Source organism: Mycteria americana, chromosome 2 (assembly GCF_035582795.1).
Source record: "Mycteria americana isolate JAX WOST 10 ecotype Jacksonville Zoo and Gardens chromosome 2, USCA_MyAme_1.0, whole genome shotgun sequence".
NCBI lineage: Eukaryota > Metazoa > Chordata > Aves > Ciconiiformes > Ciconiidae > Mycteria > Mycteria americana.
Genome location: NC_134366.1, coordinates 145,284,346 through 145,306,277, shown reverse-complemented (window position 1 = coordinate 145,306,277; position 21,932 = coordinate 145,284,346). Strand labels below are relative to the sequence as shown.

The following is a 21,932-nucleotide window of genomic DNA, read 5'->3' as shown; positions in this document are numbered from 1 at the left end:
GAGCAGATGCCTCCTAGTTAGAGCTGATGGCTCCGGTCCTCAGTGGTCTCCGGGGCCAGGCGCAGGAACTCTGGATGCAGGGAGCCAGAGCTGAAGCAGGTGTCTGCTTTCTGCCCCGTCCCACAAATTTGGGATCTTACCCTTTTATAAGACTGTGCAATCTCTAGACAATTCCCAGCCTTCCGCCCGTGGATGATGTTACTGCGCAAAGCAGGGCAGGGGTGTTGTTTTCCCAGGCCACTGCAGGTGACTTATTCAGTTGTTGGGCTGGTTTTTTTTTATTTTGCTTCACTGCTGCTTCCTTTCTTAAAGCAAAAGCAGTCTGTTACCAGTTCTCAAGGTTGTGTTTTGTCACAGACCAGTCACTGACCATCAGTGAGTTGTTTTTGCTGCCGTGGCCTCTGCTTTCAACTTGTGCCCATGTTTTCAAGGCCTTTGCTACATCCCACGCTTAAGCTGCATCTCATAACGAGAGGCAGCTGATATCAAGCTCTGGTTCCCACAGCAAGTTCTCATAACAAGCTGGTAACAAGCCCATCAGGCCTTGCAGTTAGCCAAAGGCTGGGGCCTTTTACTAGCACTAGTACTTTTACTGGGCTGCCGGGCACAAAAATGCATATACATACAGTTATACCATATCAGTGTGCTTGTGCCTGGGTTCTGAACAAGCTGATGGTAAAGTCGGCTTAGTGGCTTCTATCGACTCTGCTTTAACTGCTGCAAGGTGCAAGGTGGGAAGAAATAGCTCCACCTGCTGTAACAACAAATAACTGATTTTACTACTTACTGTTTTACTTACTACTGCAGCATTAAACACTTCAGAGTACAGTATACTACAGTAACAGTTTAGGATCTTCTGAGAACAAGCAAATGAAATAAATGCCTGAGTACAGTGGAGATGGTAAAGTCTCCATCAGGAAAGAAATATAATAATCATATTAACATAAGGCTAACCATAAGAAGCTGTTAGTTTATTATCTCCTATTTTTCAAAAGCCTGGTAGGAAGCCTATTGCTGTAGAGAACCAAACTATGCTGCCAAAAAGGCCACTCGAAGTTGCAGGAGTCATGCATTCTTCATCAACAGTGGCAGATCAAATGTATTTTCAGGTAAATTCTTGGATCTCTCATTACAAGAATTTTTACCCCAGTGAAGCAAAGCTTCAAGCTCTTGCCTTAGAAGCAAAGGCCCAGCCTTCTTTTCTGTTATTGAACATGCTAATTCCTAATTTCATATGATGCTTTTCATCTATGTATGTGTTTTGACCCCTTTTGACAAAAGTTAAAAATAACCAAAATAACTTTATTATGAAAATACAGTAGAAATATTTGTGTCCAATTCCTGAACCATCCAAATATATCATAAAGAATTTATTCTCTAGAAAACAAGGAAAAGTGCATTGTAGTGTATGAATTTGCTTAAGTTTGTGTAATATACATTTTTAATGTATATATTAATAATCTTCAAAGATCTTGCTGAATATCATTCAGTGCATGCGTAAGTCGTCTTATTTTATTTTCCATGGCTTTTTTATTGTTTGCTGTTTCCTGCAGAAGCTGCCGCATTTCTTCTTCAACATAGTAAACCTGAAAAAGCATACAGAGATCAAACAGAATTCTTGCTTTTCCCTAATATACCTAAAACCATATAATCTTGGCATTTTTTAACACAGATAAGCAATGCAAGAGTTATATGCTTCTGTTTAAATAAGCAATGCACTACTTTCGACACTGGAGCAGTAGTAGAATTTTGCTTTAAAAAAAGTATTAATTTGCTAGGAGATAGCGAGTAACTATCAAAACCAAAATACCTACTACGCAGAAAAAGCACCAGTTGTCACACTATGGAAGAATGCAGTATGTGACAGGAACAGTAACTTAACACTGGCATAGGTGAGTTAAATGGATTATGTGGCATAATCATCATTATTCTTGCCTGTATAGATACGGAAATGTTTCGATATCGACTTGTAACAGCTACATAGTATGCAACTTTACTTTGCTTGAATACAGAATCTCATGATGGTACAGGTCTAGAGATTTTCTTGCTGTGCAAAGACTGAGTACTGAACCAGGGCTGTTTCCATCTAGAGATTAGCCAGATAGATACAAACAGGTGACTTCCAAGCACCAGTGTTGTAGCTGTAGAATAAAAATGCAAATACAATAAACATATACATTTAGTATTAAAATTACTTTTTCATTTGCTGCTTCAATTTGTTTTTCCTTTTCATGTGCCAGCTGCAATAGTTCTTCCTGATGAGCTGCCAACATTGACTCAAGTTGTTTTCTAAAAGCATCATCCATTTCATGAAGCTTTTCTACAGCAATCCTAAAAAATGGTTAAAAAAAAAAAAAAAAAATCACACTCCTGCAAACAACTAAAGTATTTTGCTTTGCCCAATTCTGCCTTTGACAAAGTTTTAATAACATAGGCACGAAGACAATTATTTCAATATCTAGCATCAGAAGACGTCCTGTTTTCTCAAGTACATGTTCTAATTTTATGCACCGTGTTTAGAGCTTCTGGCATTCCTCCTAGCAGAAGCATTTAATCACTAGCAAAGAATACGAAGATTTGGGCTTGCTACTGTCAACATGGATAAGAACTCCACCTGTTTTCAAATGTCTATTTATTATGCTTTTGCTTCCTGAGAAGTTAATGACTGAACTATGTGATGCTTTAAATGGCCTGTAAGCCTGTGTCTCACAGAAAGAGACAAATGTCTGCTTCACAGTAGTGAAACATTTCTTGACTCTAAGCAAGTTCTGCTTTTAGGTGATAATTCTAAAATATGTAGCAACAGAAAGCAAGGCAAATTATTCCAGTATACAATTAATTTACACCAAAATTTTGAAACTAAACAGAATTATTTGGGACAAAATTTCAGTTTCACTACTGATCTTCCAACAATTGCAAAACTTAGTACTATTGGCTATTTAAGGTAATTATTTTTTGTTTGTTTGTTTAAATCAAACTTGACTATCAAGGTATTTTCTTGCATTTATTAATCAGATGACCTCCCTTAAAATAATAGCGAAAGTGTAATTAATCAAAGTTGTTTCATTTAAAAATGTAAAGCAAAAAACCTTAGTCATAGTAGTTTATTCCTTCAGTAACAGTGTGGTTATCACTGCTAGATAAATACACAGTCTTATTAACTAGCTAATCTTTTCTTAAGAATAGAAGAATCTTTCTTCTTAAGAAGAAAAATAAGAGAAAGGGGCCAAAGAATAAAGTAAAAATCGTACTAACAATCTAAGCTCATCACAGGCAGCAGTCTGCCATAATTCTTGATAATGCCAGAAGCATATGAAATAACTGAGCATCATCTAAGTCCCTGACTGTTTTCTGGGTTGTATTTGTTTCTATGAGTATTTGTTTCTGTATCATCTCATATTTACTATTACCTGCTCAAAAAAATTGACAGTACAAGAGGAATAATAAAAGTTAGAAACCTGTTGCTACTTGTATGGGAAGAGAATGACAGGTAACTTATAGTAACTTATAAACAGTCTGTTTGTCACAGACTGAAATATTTATGAGTATTGTTGTGATAACTATTGAGGATCTGTCCTCAATTTCCTACACAGCACACAAGGTTTTTTCATCATCCTGCACCAACATTAGTGAATCACTGTGGCCTCTCTCCTAAGCCCAAATGCCAGCCACAGTTGCTTGGCTTGCCCTGTGATTTGCAACCAATTTGTCCCATGCCTCCTGGTCACGAGCTAGAAGGTTGACAGGCTCATGCTCAAACAAACCCTGCTACAGACTGTGAGACCGTGTGTCATGTGCATGAGCATCTTCACTGCATGACTCCACCAGCACGTGTGATGACTGTGATGTGTAAGAGTCCCTATCATGTAAGCGTGACATGGAGTTTCCTCACAGAGGTAAACCAAAAACATTGTGGTGGAATGGGCGTACTAGGGAGGAATGAGTGTAGGCTTCAATTATTTTCAAAGAAAATGGGAACATAGCTAAGAAATTTAAAGGATGAATGCTCTAACTGAATGCTAGTTCCACAAAGTAAGTCACCTGTATAGCAAGAATTACTCCTATGCACACAGAGTTTGCAGCAACTGGGCTCACCAAGTACTTAAAAAGGTATTATGTATTCTTTCACTGTATAATCAAACGTTTTTGTATACTTATTAACAGTGCAACTCTATACTAACTGAACAGTCACAAAATAAGCTATTAAGGTGTTCACCTCTGAGTTTGAAGACTTTTATTTCTCTCTTCAATCAGCTTCTTCTCTTTGATATCAAAGCTCTCCTTCATTTGTTTAACCTGCACCTCCAGCTGGCTTAGTAGTTCTCCTTTACCTTGCCACTTCTTTTTCAGTGCACTGAAAATAAAATGCACATATTTACAATGAATGTAGATACCACTTCTTAGGAGGGCAGAAAAAAAAGTTTTTCATGCTTCCATTTTTCCACATTTCTGTGGGTTTTAATAGCAAGCAAGTACTCTCTGAACATAGAATAACTTCAGAGCAGTGTTGCATGCTATTATGATCCCAAAGAACTATTGCCACTTGTATGTATCACCTGTGTGCATTCTTAATGTCATCAAGTTCTACTTCTTTTTCTTCCAGCAGTTGCTTTAATTCCTCTTTTCTTTCATTTTGCCTTTCTAATTTTTCCATTAGCTCTTCGAATTCAGCAGCTTTTTCATCCAACTGTACTTGAAAAAATTTCTGAGCTGCCAGATTTTCTTCATGCTGTTTTCTGATTTGTTTATCTTTTTCTTGTAAGCCCTTTAGAAGATAAATATTTTAGAACACCTGAACTCCCTTCATTTTAACTTTATTGTTACCCTTTTGAGAGTATCTGTTTAGTCTATGCTGGAATAAAGCAGAGACAGACATGTTAAAATTTACTCTTCTAAACATATTATTATATGAAAAATACTTAGTAAAGTAATAGTTAAATAATCTTCATCTGATAGAAGTCAGAATTAAAAAAATCATCAAAACATAAATCTGAAATTGAAAGCAAGTTAAGAAAAATGTTATTTAAAACTCTAATACAAGAACTTATTCTACATACACAAATCACTGAGCTCACATTCTGTTACGTGACTATATAGTTTAATGAGTAACGCATCTAACCTTGACTGACATAACATGCTATAACACTTTGCTCTGATTAATAAGCTAAAGTCTTAAATCCCTTAATGAGATGAAAGGAATTAATAGAACAAAACATAGTAGCTTTGCTGTTAAAATATTGATTTACAGGAACAGAATAAAGAAAAAAATATTTACATTGTAAAATAAACCTGAAGCAAACTTTTTAAAATTTTTTTTCTTTTCTTTTAAACACACAGGAAGAATTATGCTGTCGTAGTTTTTCCTCTCTCAAAATCATTATCAAGAGTAGCTTGAAGCAAGGCAAAGAGAAGAAAGTCTTTACATAAATATGGTTCAATGACAGACCCAAAGTAGCATCTCTGTACATCAAGTTAATACAAGGCCCTCTTCTGCTCTAAGTGAAATCAATTGGCACTGACAGCCTGACTGTGCTTTCTGAGTCGGTAAACTAAGAGTGCAGAGCCAGCTTTCATTACAGCCTTTAGGATAACTTTCACTGCAAGTCTTAATTTTAGCTAAACACACAATCGTCAGACGTGGCACTTACTTCTTTTAATCTCCTAATTGTTTCTGTTTGATCATCCACGATTTTGTTTTTAATTCTTATAGTATCATTGTCCTGTTCCTTTTGCTTTTTTAACATCTCAATCTCATTCGTTAAAACTTCAACTTTTGCCTCCAGTTTTCCCCGATCTTGAGCAAGATGAGCTCCTAGATAAAACAGGATATTCACACTACAGCACTCTTTTTACAGATGACTTCAAGAAGTATAATGTCAGGGGAGGCAAAGGTAAGAACCACCTTAAAAAACAAATATGACCATTTTGCCTACTGGAAACACTGTAGGGCTTTAATCTGTACGTAGGTAACACTTAAGAGGAACTGTAGAACTGAAGGTGGAAATGTAGAACTGAAGGTCTGTATTTTATCCTTTGAAAGCTTCTCTGATAAAAGTCAACAGTAATTCTTACAGACCCAGCCAATCTCAAAGAACCCACAAGGTGGTGCTGAGTCACATGAATCAGGGGAAAATGAAAAAAGCCCAAGCTTTTTTTCACCCACTATTTAACACTTTTTTTTTCAGATATATACTGAAATTTTCACATTAGACTTATCTGATAGACAAGTAGCATTACCTAACACTATGTACAAATCCTTGTTTTCCTAGTTTCACATTTAAAAGTTCTGTGTATAACTTTATGGTATTTTGACGTTTTGGGGAAATAGATAAACTGTATTCGTGATAAACTGTATTCGCAACTAACTCCCACAACTGCTGTTATAGTTCCTGTAATGGCCTGCATACTACAGAAGATCTATTTTTGCATATCATCTTTACAACTGGATAAGATCCACAAGGCATCCAGAGACCCTGTCACGATTAAAACTACATTGGAGTGTTTATTTGAAAGGTATAACATTGAACACCACCATTTTCTCTGCAACAGAAAATAAAAAATATTATTTTACCCTGTTGTGCCAACTCCTGCCCCCATATTTTTCTTTCCATTTTTAACCCATCAATCACAGATTCCTGGGCTGTCAGCTGAGAAATAAGTTTTCCATTTTCCTTTTTCAGAAGTTCAAGTTGAACAGCCTTCTGTTTGTCCTCCTCAATCACAGTTTCAAGTTCTCCAGTTCGACACTGTATGAACGAACATTAGAAAAAGGCAATAAGATCCTTTAAAACAAGTATTCAAAGTTTCAAATCAATACTAAGCAGCTAGGGAAGTAATACTTTTTAAGTATTAAGTATTTACTTAAGAACTTAACTGAGGAATATTCTGCTTGCATACAGGGTTCTATCTGCATCTCTACCCAGTAATGAAACACAAATGTGTGCTTCAAATGGACATACTTCAATCCCAGAAAACTGTAAAGCTGATTTCTAAATAGCCACCTTAAATTATCAATGCCATTATAAAAACCTGTTTAGAATTATAAATGCACAAGTCAAAAAAAGAGAAACAGAAAGTCAAAATATTAAAAGCCAAATCAAAAGAAAACAGACAGAAGCTGGGATGAACTTCCAATTCCCATGATAAAGATTTATCTTCAGTTATGCAGGCTACTTTTTGTTTTACAGATTACAGCTGTTTAATATAGCTATTTTTTAATTTTTTTTTTAGCAGCATCACTGACTGGCAGAATCCTATTCTGTATAGCAACACAATGTTTGGACACCCCGATGGCAACATGTAGGGAGGAGATTAGAAACAGCTGTGCAGGGTTTGCATTACACAGAAGTTTTAACATAAAGATGGACTGGATACATACATGGACTGGATCACACAACAGTTTAAAAGTTATGTTCCTAAGATTTTTAAGAATTATTTATGGACAATGTAGTACTATAATATGTTACCATACGGTGATCAGTAGTGTAAGATAAAGGAACTGTGGCCATGATATTTAACATTAAAATTAGACAACTAGTAGATAATAACTAATACTGCTAACGTTATGCAACTCTCAGAGATATTAAGCTGCTAATAACTACACTTGATTATGTGTTCAATTTCATTTTTACTTCATGTACAGTGACCACTGCAGAACCTTATTCCATTACTTTGAATTTACAAAGGGTCAGGGCTATTAATGTAGGTTTTAAAATCTCAGTTTAGAGTGACCACTTGATTATATACAAACTGCTAGCACTCACAAGGCAAGGAGTGCACTTCTGAAGACATGAATGAGTCTAGATTTTGATATATGGGGAGCAGCGTTTGTGAGAAATAGAAGTGCAAGATGCAAGAATAAAGGCTCATGTGGAGTACTAGTTTTAGTGCAACAGGAAACATACATCTTTCACTCAATCTACCTTCTATGGAATTGTTACTTTTATAGATAAAATATTAAAAAAAAAAATCATATATGTAGTTGAAATGTTTTGAAACAAGTACCTTTAGGTTTGCTGTAGCTTCTTCGTTTGATTTTGTTAATTCTGCAATCTTTGCTTTCTGTTCTTTCACTATACTTGTCAGGTCTTGGATCAGACTTGCCATCTCTTTTTCCTTTTGTTCAAACTCAAAGAGGGCTCGTTTATGTTCAACTAGATCAGCAGCAACATTTTCAAAACCGTCTTTTACCTAAAGTTTTATAAGATAAGACTTGAAAAATACTAAGATTTGGAAAAAGTGTGTATGCATACACAGAAATGACATTTGAATTGCAAATAAAGGAAGAAATAGAAGTTCATCAACAGTGTGTGAAATTAGTGAATATCTGAAACTGGTTTTCTACCAGTTTGTTGGTGATACTTCAACTCAAAAAACTGATTCTGCTCAGCTACAAATTTGTAAAAAAAAACAAAAAACAAAAAACAACCAACCAGAACCAAAAAACGAAACTGGAAAAAAAATAATTCATGGGTGGATGGGAAGCAGAGCAGAAAAACTATAGCTTGGGAAATGAACACAATGCCTTGACTTAATCTCATTGTTAAGATTAACATTAAAATCTGGAAAGAACTTAAAAATAATTCTGGTTTTTTTTTTCCTTGCAAGAGAAAGATTTGAAGGGTGAAAAACCACTCTTTTCTTTCCCCTCTTCTCCCATGTATCCAACTGATTTAAAATGAAGAAAACCAGGTTTAAGTGAAGGTAAAGCATTTAAAATTTTGTTTCATTTAACATACAAAATAATGTGAACACTAGCCATAGAAATAGGTTACTTAAGGAATTCAGTAAGCAAGTTTTGAATTTGAATTTCAAAATGCATATCCAAAATTCAATTTTGAAAAGTTAAACAATAGGGAACTTTATTATTACATACTAGTATATATGTAACCATAACCTTATCAAAACAGCACAAGAGTTTTTACAATAATTGAATATATTTTAAAAAATATTGACCTTCTAATAGAAGAAATTAATACCACCAGATAGAAGTTTTTCTGATTTCTTTTGATTAACTTTTACTTATGAACAAAAATGCTGGCTTTTTGAGTGCTGAATTGGCATTTGGTGTCCATGTTCTAATCATTGACATTTCAAAGCTTACTACCAGTATTTTTAGATGAATCCTTGGAGCAAAGACCTTAAGGATCAAAAAACAAAACAACCCCCCAAAACAAAACACATTTAAGAGAACTACAACTCCACCTAGTTTGAGATTAAATGTTCTATTAGTCTTACCTCTTTAAACCTTTTTGCTTCAATAGTTAAAGCTAAACGAAATTCATCTTCTAACTCTTTGTACTTCTGGTTTAACTTATTAATTTTTTCCTGAAGTTCTTTAACACGCTGTTCATGCCTCTGCTCCTCTTTAGCTACTTCTTTTGACAAAGCATCTTGAAATTCAGGTCCATTTAAAGCAACTCGGGTTTCAAGTTCTTTCCTGAAGTTATCAAACATATACTTGAAACAAGAACTGCAGTATCTCACAATGCTGTTTCAATTAATTTCCTTAGTATTTCTTAAAAAGGATAATAAATTACATAATAAACGGGGTAAATTCCTTAGTTTCACAGACAGATTTCAGTATTCTACGACAATGGCCCTGGGATGAGGAAAAGTGTGTTGACCAATGTTAAAACACCCAAGGAATAACCTTACTTTTTAATTCAAACTTCTGTAGAAATTATTTGATTGCTCTTTTGCTGTTAGCTAGCATTTGTTTGCTTTGCTGTTAACAAAGATCTGGAAGAGACATTGGAATCGGGCAAAAGCACTGTATGGCCAGATACCCTGTTTTGCAGTCATTCTGTTCACCCTCACGCAACAACTGTTGCTTCTCGCTCAAGATCCAAAACCTGAAAAGCAGCAGCAATGGGGACCTAAAGGGTTCCAGGATAAGCCTCCTTCCTGTCTGGAAGCATCCCTATAGGAGAATGTTGAAGCAAAAGTACCCTGTACTTTAAGACTATACTGTTCATCTGCTTTAAAGCACAAACACAAAACATATCCACTGTCCTTCACATTACATCTTTTGGAGATTTATGAGATAATAATTGGAAGTTCTCAAAACACAGCTATCAGATTGTTCCCACCTAAACCTGCAGTTATCTTGCTATCTGAATACATTTACCCTTGCAAAATTTAGCAAGTGTAACCAGCTTATTTTATTAATAACCTCCCTCACATACAAGCATACCATGCACCACTTGTTGCTTTAGTTTGTACACATATTTGATTGTATTAGTAAACAGTATACAACTTATATTCAAGTATTCTCAAAAAAAAAAGAAATTTTTAGAGGAAAGAGGAAAACAGCCAGGCAAACGAGCCACCCTACCCTAAAGCAAGATACTGTAGAGGCTCACTTTTTTTTGGAACACTTTGTTATTGTGTGTATGCAGATCTTCAGACTATAATTTGAATGTGATTTTATCTGATTATTTCCTGGATGAAAGATCAAGTATTTAAAATAAAAATTTCAGCCACATAATAAGACAAGAACCTATTAAATGAAAGGCAGGAAGAACACAGTTGCCTACAGGGACTTACAAGTCAGGAATCTACAAGATATGAAGATATTCTTAAATGAGCAAGAAGATAGGTGGGAAGACAGCTACATTTTTACAAAGACCATCTCTCCCATTAAAAAAAACAAAACCAAAACCACACCCACTCTGCAGAACACAGTTAAACAAAACACATCTGCAACACTAGCATCTCTATTAACTTGTGAAAAGCAAATAGAAGACCCCATACCTTTGCTCTTGCTCTCTTAATATAAGAAGTTCATGTAGTTGTTTTACCTTCTCCTTCTGTTGTCGAAAGGATATTCGAAGTAACTGTACTTCTCTCTCATTTGCTGATGCTTTAAGCTCTGCTTCTTGCACCTGTTTCATCTGTGTAGAATTCATAAAGAGAGAAACAAGATTTTCTTAAAACTGTAATCTATTCTTTATGTCTTATACTAGAATATAAAGGAACAGGTGCTTTATTAAAGTTTTATACATGTCTACCTGGGCCATTATGTTTACAGCATGCTCCACAACTGTCAGTATTTTTCACAAAATTTTATGGAATTTTATTATGTTACCTAGCCCAAGACAAAGGAAGGGTTTTGTTTTTGTTTTTGTTTTGTTTGGGGTTTTTTTACTTAATATATTTTGTTACACTTGCAGAAATTTAAAACAAGATGTTTAAAATTAAGTCTTAGCTTAGCTTACTACAACACAAAAAAAGCAACTTTCACGAAGAGCCAAGGACATCTACTTAATTTATAAAGAACTTGAAAGTGTCCTGCAGAAGTAGAACAAGTGTATTGGCAGAACGATTTCCTCAATTACAAACTCTTGTATTGCAATACTTGTATTAGTTTCAAGCAAAACATTTGTAGATGTATTCAATATAACTTTTTTTTTAACACTCCAGTTACAAAAATCTGTATCTTTCTGAGTTTTACAGTTTAAAGTTGCTGAACAGAACTGCTTCCTAATGATTTTATAAAAAAAAAAAAAAAAAGGAGAATCAGTATAAACACCAGGTGGCATACTCCACTTTTTCCATTTGATGCAAGCTTTTATGAATAATTCCATTTTATAATCTTAAGCCTTTTACATACAAAGCTGTCTTTTCTGACTCAACAAGTAGGAAAAAAAAAAAGATATGGAAAAAGGTATAAAAAAGGTTTTAATTACTCATGAAATGGTAATTCAGAATCAAGACACTTCAGAAGGCTGCAAGTTAGAACATGCAACAGAAACAGCAGAGGTGATGTTAATGGAGATATTCTTACTCCTAATCATTACTTGTAGCATTCATCTCAATCCTTTTGTGCTCAAGCAGTGAGCAGTAACAACTTAACTATCTTGTCAACCTGTCCTCCTAAGCAAAGGAAGGGGTATCCACATTCTGTACTTACTCAATTCTAATCTCTTTGCTTTCCAGAGTATCAAATCTGTGAAGGGTTAATGGACTACTCAAGTTTACTCTAAGCATCAGTTATCTAATGGCAGAGCTAGAACCAGAGAAAACCCAGTTTACTTTCCAACTCTCACAAGAAAACAAACAAAAAACCCCCAACCCCCACAAACCAAAAAAGACCATAAAAAAAAAGATCCCAAATCTGTTTTCTTTCAGAATTCCATCACAACTGTACTCTCAACTTGATTTTTGAACATCAATCAAAATGAAAAATAAAAAATTAAGGAACAGCTGTATGGAATGTCCTGCACTAACAAATAAAACATTTTTTCCCAATGTTTATCATCTCCTGCAATGTCCCTTAAGATACGTAAGTGCTGCTGCATGTTATGAGTTCCAGCTTCAGAATGCCAGAGGTACCTAAAGTTCATACAGTAACTTCAGTTGTATAAAAATTGTTGTGATGCTTGAGTCTGAAGCTAAGTTCTCATGTTCTACATGCTAAGCTTCTTCGTGAGTAACATTTAGACACAGCTCACTGTATTTCTGTTGTTTTGTGGATGAAGTGAAGCGATTCTCTCCTAAATTGAAGCACTTAAAACCAAAAATTTAAAGTGATAACACATGCAAATTTAAAGACTGCCAGAAAACAGGGTACACATTTAGATGCACAGTAACTTATTTATCTTGAATCCTTTAAAGTAATCTAGTAATGGTGACCGAAATCCTTAAACAGTGACTACCTAGAGTAACCATAATTTACCACTGAAACTAACTGCCAATGTGCACTATGAGAAAGCTCTACAAAATATTCTAGAATTTGTTAATCTTAGAGTTGATAAAATAGGCCAAAGGTATATTAAATCTGAACATTCAAAAAAAGAATTTAGTTTCTAGAGCATCATGATTATTCTTTGAAACATAATTATTAAAGAGTATTTGCTACAGGATCTTAAAGACAGGAACAAAGACCTTCCCTTAATACAGTTTTGCAGTTAATAAAAATGATGCTACTACTATCAAAAGAGATGACTTATTTCTACAAACTCATTCAAGGAAAAATAAAAACCTCATACAGCAATAGGGTATTTCCATTCTTATAGGAAAAGAAAAAAAACCCACAACCCCCAACCACTCTCCTCTTCTCTGAATCACTAAATTTAGTACTTTTCAAAGTAATAAGCAGATACCTGATCTAAACTGAAGGTCACTTCTAGATCCATAACAGCTCCAGCGTATTTACAAGTAAGGAAGAAAATGGAAGAGCCACTCAGATGCCTGAACAGGAGCCTAAAGTGGAGGGTGGCTAATCCATAACTTGAATGGCACTTGCAGTTTTGCTGTCAGCACACTCCCTGATTCTGTTTCCTTTGAGGGTATCTGAGCACCAACACGTCCTAGCGAACCATACTAGCAGTTCAGACTTTTCAGGATGGATATGTTAGGATTCAATTTCTGTAAGTGGATGTGTTCAGTGACACAGGAATGGGCTGATATAGGAATATAATCAAACAATAGGAATAGATATTGGAGGAAGCAGCATTTGGCCACAGAAAATTCACCAATTAATTATTCAGTCAGAAATAGTGGCAGTATCTGGTCCAGCATCTTGGTCTTATGTATTCGTATACTGAACAAAGTGCCTCTGACAACAAAGCATAATTATCTTCTCCAGCTGTAAAAACAAAACAAAAAAATCCCAAGCAAACAAAAGAAAAGCCCCCAAACAACCAGAATCTTTAAAATAAGTTCTCAGCAATTACTGTTTTGTTCTGGTTGAAATTAAAAGCATCTAGTTCTTTAGATCAGCAAAACAAACAGAACCACCAGATTTCCGTCCCACTAGTAAGATCTTTACTGATTTCAGCAACATTTAAAAAAACTTGTCTTTGTTACTATGTATTTTCATAAAATATCAACTCTCAGTGTTAAGTACGTAGGACTTGTTCTCCTTTATCTCAAGACCACATCACATGACATACTTCTATTTGTAAAAGACATTAATTGACAATTAAAATGGATACTTGTTATTAACTACTACTATGTAGGAAAAAAGCACCAGCTTTTATTGTGGAAAACTCAGACTTAAGGCTTATAAAATCTAGTGTTTCTTAATATCTAGGACTATAGTAACCATCTTGTTGCCACTGTATTATTTACTCATGAAAAATATTTACCTCTATTGTTCGTTGCTGCAATCTCTGTGTCTCCATCTTGGATAGTGTTTCTTCTAAAGCTTGCACGGCCTTCTGATGTTCTGCTTCTTTATTTCTTGCCTGATTTAACTCATTAGTAAGTCTTTCAGTTTCACCTTTCAACTGTTGGACATCTGCTTGCAGTCGTGCTTTAACATCTCTCTCTTTCAATATCAATTCCTTTAACCTGAGAATAAATGCAATAAAGTTGTATTATAAACATTTTAGTATTTAGTTTGATGCCAAATACATTGAGAAAAAGATATTAGTAAGTGTTGTAGCACCATATCTTGTTCTTTGCTGAGTTTTACTATTTATAGCACTGTCATGTAAAACTGTTTAAAAATATGTAAAATATTACTGAAGTCATGTGTAGCATTAACTATATGGAGCTTCATTTTAAAAGAAACTAAGCTGGGGACAGCCTCATAGGTAGGTCTTTAAGGAAATGACATTCCAGTATAATTTTGCTTTATACAGAAGTCAAACATATAGTATAAATTTGTAATTTAATAATTTTCTTCAGAAAACTTTGAAATATCCCTAAATATTCTAATAATTTTTGATACAAGATCTATCTCAAAAGAAAAGTAACATAATAAGCCTCTTATCCAAGGTGGTAACAAATAAAGGTGGGAGTGAACCTAAAACTAAAAGAAAAAAAGAGGAAATAATCACAGTCAGTCATGGATGGTAACTCAGGAAGCACTTGGCTTGTTTCTTCCTTACAAGAAAGAAAATGTGTCTTTGATAAATACAATACGGTTAAGAAAAAGACAAATAGAGCAGGTATCTCCAATCACAGCTGACAACAAACAATGCTTTGTTAGAAGGGAGAACTTTTTTGGGGGAAAAAAAAAAAAAAAAAAAAAAAAAGATGCTGCTCAGAACTTACGAGGATGATGATAGCAGTCTATAGGAAGATAAGCTAGGCCTGACCTGCACAACATATTGCCTTGTTGGCCAACTCTGGCCTGCCATAAACATCTCCGTTCAAGTGCACTGCACAGGAAAAAAAGAATGCTGTATATATAGGTGGAAAGGAAGATTGGGAATTGCAAGCTGAAAGTATGATATGAGACAGCTACTAGAGCTTGAGCTGAAAGAGAAAGTACAATTATGATACAGATTGCTTGGAAAGTAATGGCTAGAAATGGAGGTAAGTGACATACTGATACTGTTTTGAGACAAGAACAGGAAGAAAGCTGCAGAAAGGAATTTCATGAGGTAATACCGAGAGAAATTCTAGCACTACTTCTTGATGCATTATTTCCCAAGTATATTGTTTAAATCTGTTCTCATTTCTTAAGCCTATAAATTGAATTTCTTGAAATAAAAAACCCCCAAACTCTTACACTACAGCACTGTTTCCCTACCTGTCTGTAGTGTATACAGCCATACTCTGAATATTCTTTTCTTCTTTTGCATGTTTCTGTAGCTCTCTGACATGCTCTATTAATTTCTTCTCTGCTTGCTCTGCTTTCCACCTCCTTTCTTTCTCCTGATCCAGTTCTTGAATCAGCGCCTTAGCAAGAATGTGGTAAGCATCAACTTACTAGGAAACATTTAAATATAGCCAAAAATGACAAATAATTGTAGAACAAGATTTTTTTGTCTGTCTGGATTTCATGGATGACAGAGGAAAGTGCAAGTGACCAGGCCAAAAACCCCATAAAAGTGACATAAAATAAATTCTCTTCCAGCTGACACTAAAAGAACTCCACTATTTTTTGATACTATCTACACGCAATTATTTTGGTCACCTCCAATTTTAAAGCTTCACCAGAAGACATATGCTTGGCTTCAGGTGAAGACATACTCATATTTAACTTGAAATGATGCAAAACATACTCGGTATGTTGATTTCTCTGTGGCATTTGAATTAATTTCTTCTACTTTTTCTATATTGCTCTGTCTTCCAGTTAATATTTCAGCTTTTCTTCCCACTACTTCCAAGTCTCGAGCATCTGATGATGAATTGAGATGAGAGTCTCTCTGACTGGAGCGTGGACACTTTGAGGAACTCTTCTTCTCTTCCCTATAATAGCAGGACATCAAGGTATATTTAAGAATATGCAAAGTTTAAACAGTAATGGGGACTCAGACACTTTTACAGGACAAAATTTTACAGTTCTGTGTAGAAGCTGAATTGTACAGAGTTCAAAACCATGCAGAAAATAATTTGCAAGCAGATCATAAGACAAACAGCTAAATTCAAATCTTCAGCTGTTAAAAAAAATATGTAGTACTAGTAGATACTATCTGAAAAACATCTTATGATCACATAGATATGAAACAATTTTAGAGATGCAGAGTAGCTGTAGAGCTGCAGTGGCTGACTAAACTAATATATTCCAACTTACATCATCTTCTATTCATCACTTCTGATATTTACTATATAAATCAAACAAATTACTATGGCATCCTCAGTTTCATCACAAAATATGAACAGTTGTATTCTTCACCATCATTCTGACACCATGGATCTTTGATATTTATTTTTTAATGACTCAATTCTTCTGTCTGTGGAGAATTCTTCTGTAACCACAATTTAAAACAAAGATGAAAATACAAGCTGTTAGAATTCTGAAAGTGTTTGTTTTGGAAACTTCAGTTAAATTTCTTTTTCATCTAGAGACAGAAAATGCTCATATAGGGAAATGACTGAGTGAAGCCTCAAGAGCTAATAATTTTTAGAGCATTATTAACAGAGCTAATTTACACAACCTACCACTTTCAGCAAAATGTTTCAAGTCAAACTATGTTCACTCTGACAATATTCAGCTTAATTCATTTTGGCTTTACACGGCAAACATTGGGATACCTGTCAGTTATTTTGTTCTTAGGATGATTCGCATGACATCTAGTAGATAAGGTAGTTCTATGGTAAGTAGGGATCTTGCTTCTTTTCACAACCTTTCTGTTGTTCTCTTTCGCACTCTCATTTTCGCTCTCAGAAGTTGGATCTGTGTCTCTCTTAGCTTTGAGAACATTTGGACGAGCTTCCCTTCTTGAGGTATCAGATACCTAAGAACAGATCAAAGTTTTATCTATACATTTAACAATTGCTAATTGGCTAATTTCTAACACTATTCAGGTGCTATTTTTAAAAAGTTCACACAAAATAATTTTGATAGAAAAGCAAATAATTGCTTCCAAACAAGCCCTTCTCTCCTTGCTAAAACATTTTGTTGTTTTAAAGATAAAATAAACCCAACAGAACAGCATGCTTGAGAACATATAGTTGTATCTTTTTGAAACACCTGAAGCTTGGTAAATCCTTAAGCATAGAAGCTTGGTGCAAAATGTAAAACAAATACAGCACTTAAAACCAAAAAAGCCTTGCAAACATGCAAGGTACACCACAAACTGTTACAAAAACATACCTGACAAACATATCGGACCAACTAGACCTACTAGCAAAATTAATTTTCACCAACTCTATAATAATCCAGGTATTTTGCCGCCTTTCATATTTTACTCTGGCTCAGTTACTATATTGATGGCTTCAGAGTAAAAAACAGAAAGCAATTTTCTAATATAATATGATCAGACAGTTCTCCTAGTCCCATACACTATGGTTTTTATTCAGTATGAAAGTTTTCGTGATTCAAAGTGCAATCTTCAGTTTTAAAGACTTGTTTTTAATTTATTCCCAGTTTCTCAAAATTATTAAGACGACATTAGCACAAAGTCAGCCATACATACCAGTAGAAATGCTCCGGTCTATCCCAGCAAGCTTTTGCATTACCAAAAGGTACACCTCATTTTACAAACAAAACTTTCTGTGCAATTACAGAAAAAAATTCACCTTTTGCAGTATCTGTGAAATTTGATCTTCTATTTTTTTAATCCTCATCTCACTGTATATTTTATCAAGTTCAGCCTTCTCTGTTTCTGAAGATGAGACAAGCTCTGTAGAGGAGCTGATGGCACTTTGTACTGGTATTCTTGTACGTTGACGAAAATGAGCTAACGCCTGGTCGATATGCGGTGTCACCACCGGTAAGGTAACATAGTTCTATCAAAAGGAAAGACAACCCTTCTAACATTAATGAGTTGCATGCAGTATAAAAATAAAATGTATCAATTTGAAAATCAGTACACACAAACTACGGCACCTGATCTCTGGATGAGGAGCAACCAGATGAAACCAAATAGCCCAAAATGTCTTCTAAAGACTGCAAATCTGAACAGTTTTCTTCTGCTGGGTCCACTGGTTCACCAGAGATATTTCTTCCATCTAGAGCTGTTAGCTGGGGCAGTGTTTGAAGAACAGTTTCTCTATAACCTGGAAGAAAAGACCACATTTAAACTGAAATTAATCTCCAAAGGAGATGTCTAGTGTATTTTAGGTACCCTGTCATCTTCATTGCATTTTTCATTATTCATTGCATTTTTAATAGAAGAAAAAAAGTAGTGAGTTATCTACAAGCGTCTCACCTTTCCCCACCCATAAGGCTTTCAACAGACAACATTACAAAACTAATTAACTGGGAAGCTGCCTGCCTAGTCCTAGTCTACACGGGGATTTCCCCACCACCACCAGCACACTGCAGTTGCACAGACAACCTTTTAATATTGGCCTACTGCACCACAACAGCTGTATCAAGTGCAAGGACAGACAAATGTAATGGAAAGGCAAGTTCTGAAAGGGCTTAGATAACTTCATCCTTTTTCAGTGAATGAAATAAGGCGTTATGAAACTGTAAGGCATTGAAGTTAAATTTTTTTAAATTAATAGAATTTGGGCTTCTGAACATTGCAGTTTCGAAAGCAAGTCTCACCAAAGAGGTAGATATGAAGAGGTATGTAAACCACTTACAGAAGAAAACTAGTGGAATTTTCTAAGTTATCTGGATAACTTTAATAGTTCTATTACTGCTTCCGTGGTGCCTGAATGCATTCATAAAACTTGTTCATGGGTGCTTTTGAAAACATTACCCAAGACCTTATTTAGCTTCCCTCAATTATCTCTGAGGTTTCTTTCTAAGAACTGTACACATATTACACCTGTATCAGTTACATGCTCATGATATGGTTGTTATTTTGTATTACTGTAATTCCTACTGTTCTGCTCTTTGTAATGAAATTATCTTTCAGCTGTCCCAAAAGTATCAATCCTCTACTTCTACCTTCCTGTAGGAGATTTTTCCCTCTCTTATACACAAATGAAGAAAACAAACAAAACTGGTACCAAAACAAGATGCTACAATTTAACTTGCTTTAACACAGGGTGTAACATTTAAACTGCGCGAAAAACCTACCCCCAAACCAGAAGCTCTAGGCAACACCAACTGAAAGTGATGTATCCACATGCATTCCTCCAGCTTGTCTCCATGCTGCCTAGTGAAACCCCTGCCTACTATTTTGATGAAAATGCCAATTACTGCAGAGCATCTTAGAGTCTGTCACTGCTTACTATGGAGGGAAAAGGAGGGAAGGCTAATAGTGCTTATTACTTATCTTCCTCTTGTGTCTCTGTCAGTAGAAGACCATCTACTTCCCGTGCCTGCCCTCTTTCTATATAGTTCAATATCTCTATGCACATTCTTCAGATTCTCCACCCACCCACCCTATAATATTAATACTCCTTTCCTCCTATTTCTGCAATACTTTCTCTTCCCATCACTCCTTGTCTATCTCCCGCCTTAACCTAAAATAATATGTAAAAAGTTGAGCCTTATCAAAGCATACAAGTTACAATTTTGAGAATATGTGCCAGGGGAGAAAAAATTTTTTTTTTTTTTACAGAAAACTAATTTTGACAGAATTGAGATTTCTGCAGGCTGGGCAGTTTATGAATGAATTTGCAAGCTTCAGAACCTGGCTCACAGCTTAAGGGAAATCTCTGACCCAACGAGCACAAGTATCTACCTGACATGAGATCCATACCTGCTATGTGACAAACTGGATTGGCTTTTCCATTTTTTTCCAGCGTCAGATTCGTCAAACAGCGCAGCCCCTTTGTGCACTGAAGTAAGTGATCGATATTGTTTACACAGTTGCTGTGAAGGTCAATATGGCTAATCTTATAACTGGCTCCATGAAGGCACTGAAATCCTGAAAATTTGAGAAAAACCACAAAATAATGATTTCTGCTATGATCCTAGACTGTAGGGTTTAGAACAAATGGTATTTGTTGAAAAATATTCAGTAAATAACACATCATAACTGGAAATGATGTAGCAACTTTTGCTCCATATCCTTGCCTACATCTATTAATTAGCTATGGTACACTACCACACAGTACAACACTTCAGCTAGTTATGAGAGCTAACTTTAAAGAAAGAGATTAGTTTCTAACTGTTAAGAAGCATATAAAAATAAATGTTTTGCTTGAAGTTCCTTTTTATAACTCAGATCATTAATAAAATTGTATTAATAACAATTGACCATTTCAACAAATAGATTTAGAAAAGAACTTCTGTATCATATCCAAAGTTGCATTTTTGTCCTATAAGAAGGAAAGATATGAATCTTTTGGAAATATCTTCTGAAACTATTGCATTTTTCACTTTGGAAATAAATTTGAAATGTTTACTGTACTACTTTGTGAACAAGCTCAGCCTTGCCAAATATGGGAGAATAAATTCCAGTTCAGAACAACCCTTGGTATTAGAAACCTGAAAACTGAGAGTAGCAGCAATTGCCACCTTTAGTAGCATTACTCATTCAATTGGCTGAACTATTACAAACTTCTAAAAATACACTTGGTCAAGTTTTTAAAAACTAAACTGAGGCAAATAGTTTTTATTGCGCTGCACATGCCAAAGTCACTTACCAGAGAGATCATGTATGCGATTATATGACAAATTCAGTATAGTCAAATTAAAGAGTTTTTCCAGTCCTAAACAAAATGAGGAAAAAAAGGAACAGTAAGATTTTCAGAAGAATGCTCTGCTTTCATCAAATCGAAACTTGCAAAGTAAGCCTTTAAAAATCATGAGTACAAATTATGACAATAAATTATAATCATAATATAAAAATAATATAAATTAAGGCATTTGGCTACAATAAAGCTTACAGAGACTATATACTCTTTTAAAAATTTACATAATAATATGGTTAGTAGTTCACACTAACTTTGTATAACCTTAATTATACACATACTTTCCAGAAGCAAGCTTTAACACAACTCTTAGAAAAGCTTCATGAGTTGCTAAATGAACAGAAATAAATATTGCAGACCCTCCACTTTCGTGATCAGGTTACAGGATAAGCTTAGGCTGCGCAGATTAGCCAAGGAACTTAGCCCCTCGATCCGGCGGATTTGGTTTGATGACAGATCCAAATGCTGCAGATTCCGGAGGTGGCCGAGCCCTTCGATTCTGGCGATGCGGTTACAGTGCAGGTTGAGCGTATGCAGGTCCGAGCTCAGAGAGACCTCCAGCAAGCTGCGAAGGAAAGGCACCTGCTGTCAGCCGGGCAGCTTCACTCCCAGGCCGCTCTGCCCAGCGCCCCCCCCCAGCCCCCCGCCACGGCCGCGGCCTCCCCTCATCCCAAGGGCCCAGCTCCCCGCGCCGGCTGCAGCGGAGCACCTGCCCCGCCTGCCCCTCCGGCAAGCTCCTCACCTCCTAACGCCCTTATCCATGAGGCTGAGCTCGCCGGGGATGGCGCAGTCGCCCGCCATGCCGCTGGGCCACCCGCACAAACCGCCACTTCACTTCAAACTTCCCTCGCTCCCAACGGCGACGCTCCGTGCTTTACGGCTAAGACGCAAACCCCTCACGACAACCCCACCGCAAAGCACCGCCTCCCCACTTTTCTTCCCCGCCTCCCTCCCTCTCGCACCCCGCCGCGGGCAGGGCGCACGCGCAG

The 21,932-nt window shown here is 35.8% G+C and overlaps 2 protein-coding genes across 3 annotated transcripts in view; one reads left to right on the top strand and one right to left on the bottom strand.

The window, feature by feature from the left end:
- Positions 1-21,932, top strand: part of RBIS (ribosomal biogenesis factor) — a 95,639-nt gene that overhangs the window by 22,309 nt on the left and 51,398 nt on the right. The window lies entirely within an intron of this gene.
- LRRCC1 (leucine rich repeat and coiled-coil centrosomal protein 1) lies at positions 984-21,873 on the bottom strand. Of its 2 annotated transcripts, XM_075494874.1 has the most exons (19): positions 21,686-21,873; positions 21,303-21,508; positions 20,896-20,961; positions 20,007-20,174; positions 18,233-18,402; positions 17,923-18,132; positions 16,936-17,138; positions 15,963-16,149; positions 15,488-15,636; positions 14,094-14,298; positions 10,756-10,895; positions 9,238-9,439; positions 8,005-8,190; positions 6,572-6,746; positions 5,649-5,812; positions 4,557-4,765; positions 4,217-4,354; positions 2,196-2,331; positions 984-1,586 (listed from the first exon to the last, which is right to left on the bottom strand). In XM_075494874.1, the coding sequence occupies exons 1-19, from the start codon at positions 21,742-21,744 to the stop codon at positions 1,464-1,466; spliced, it is 3,096 nt and encodes a 1,031-aa protein (XP_075350989.1). In that variant the 5' UTR covers positions 21,745-21,873; the 3' UTR covers positions 984-1,463. The 2 variants fall into 2 exon arrangements, with proteins under 2 accessions (XP_075350989.1, XP_075350990.1); XM_075494875.1 differs by lacking the exons at positions 16,936-17,138; positions 17,923-18,132; positions 18,233-18,402; ... (2 more) ...; positions 21,303-21,508; positions 21,686-21,873 and adding an exon at positions 16,475-16,626 and having other exon boundaries at positions 985-1,586.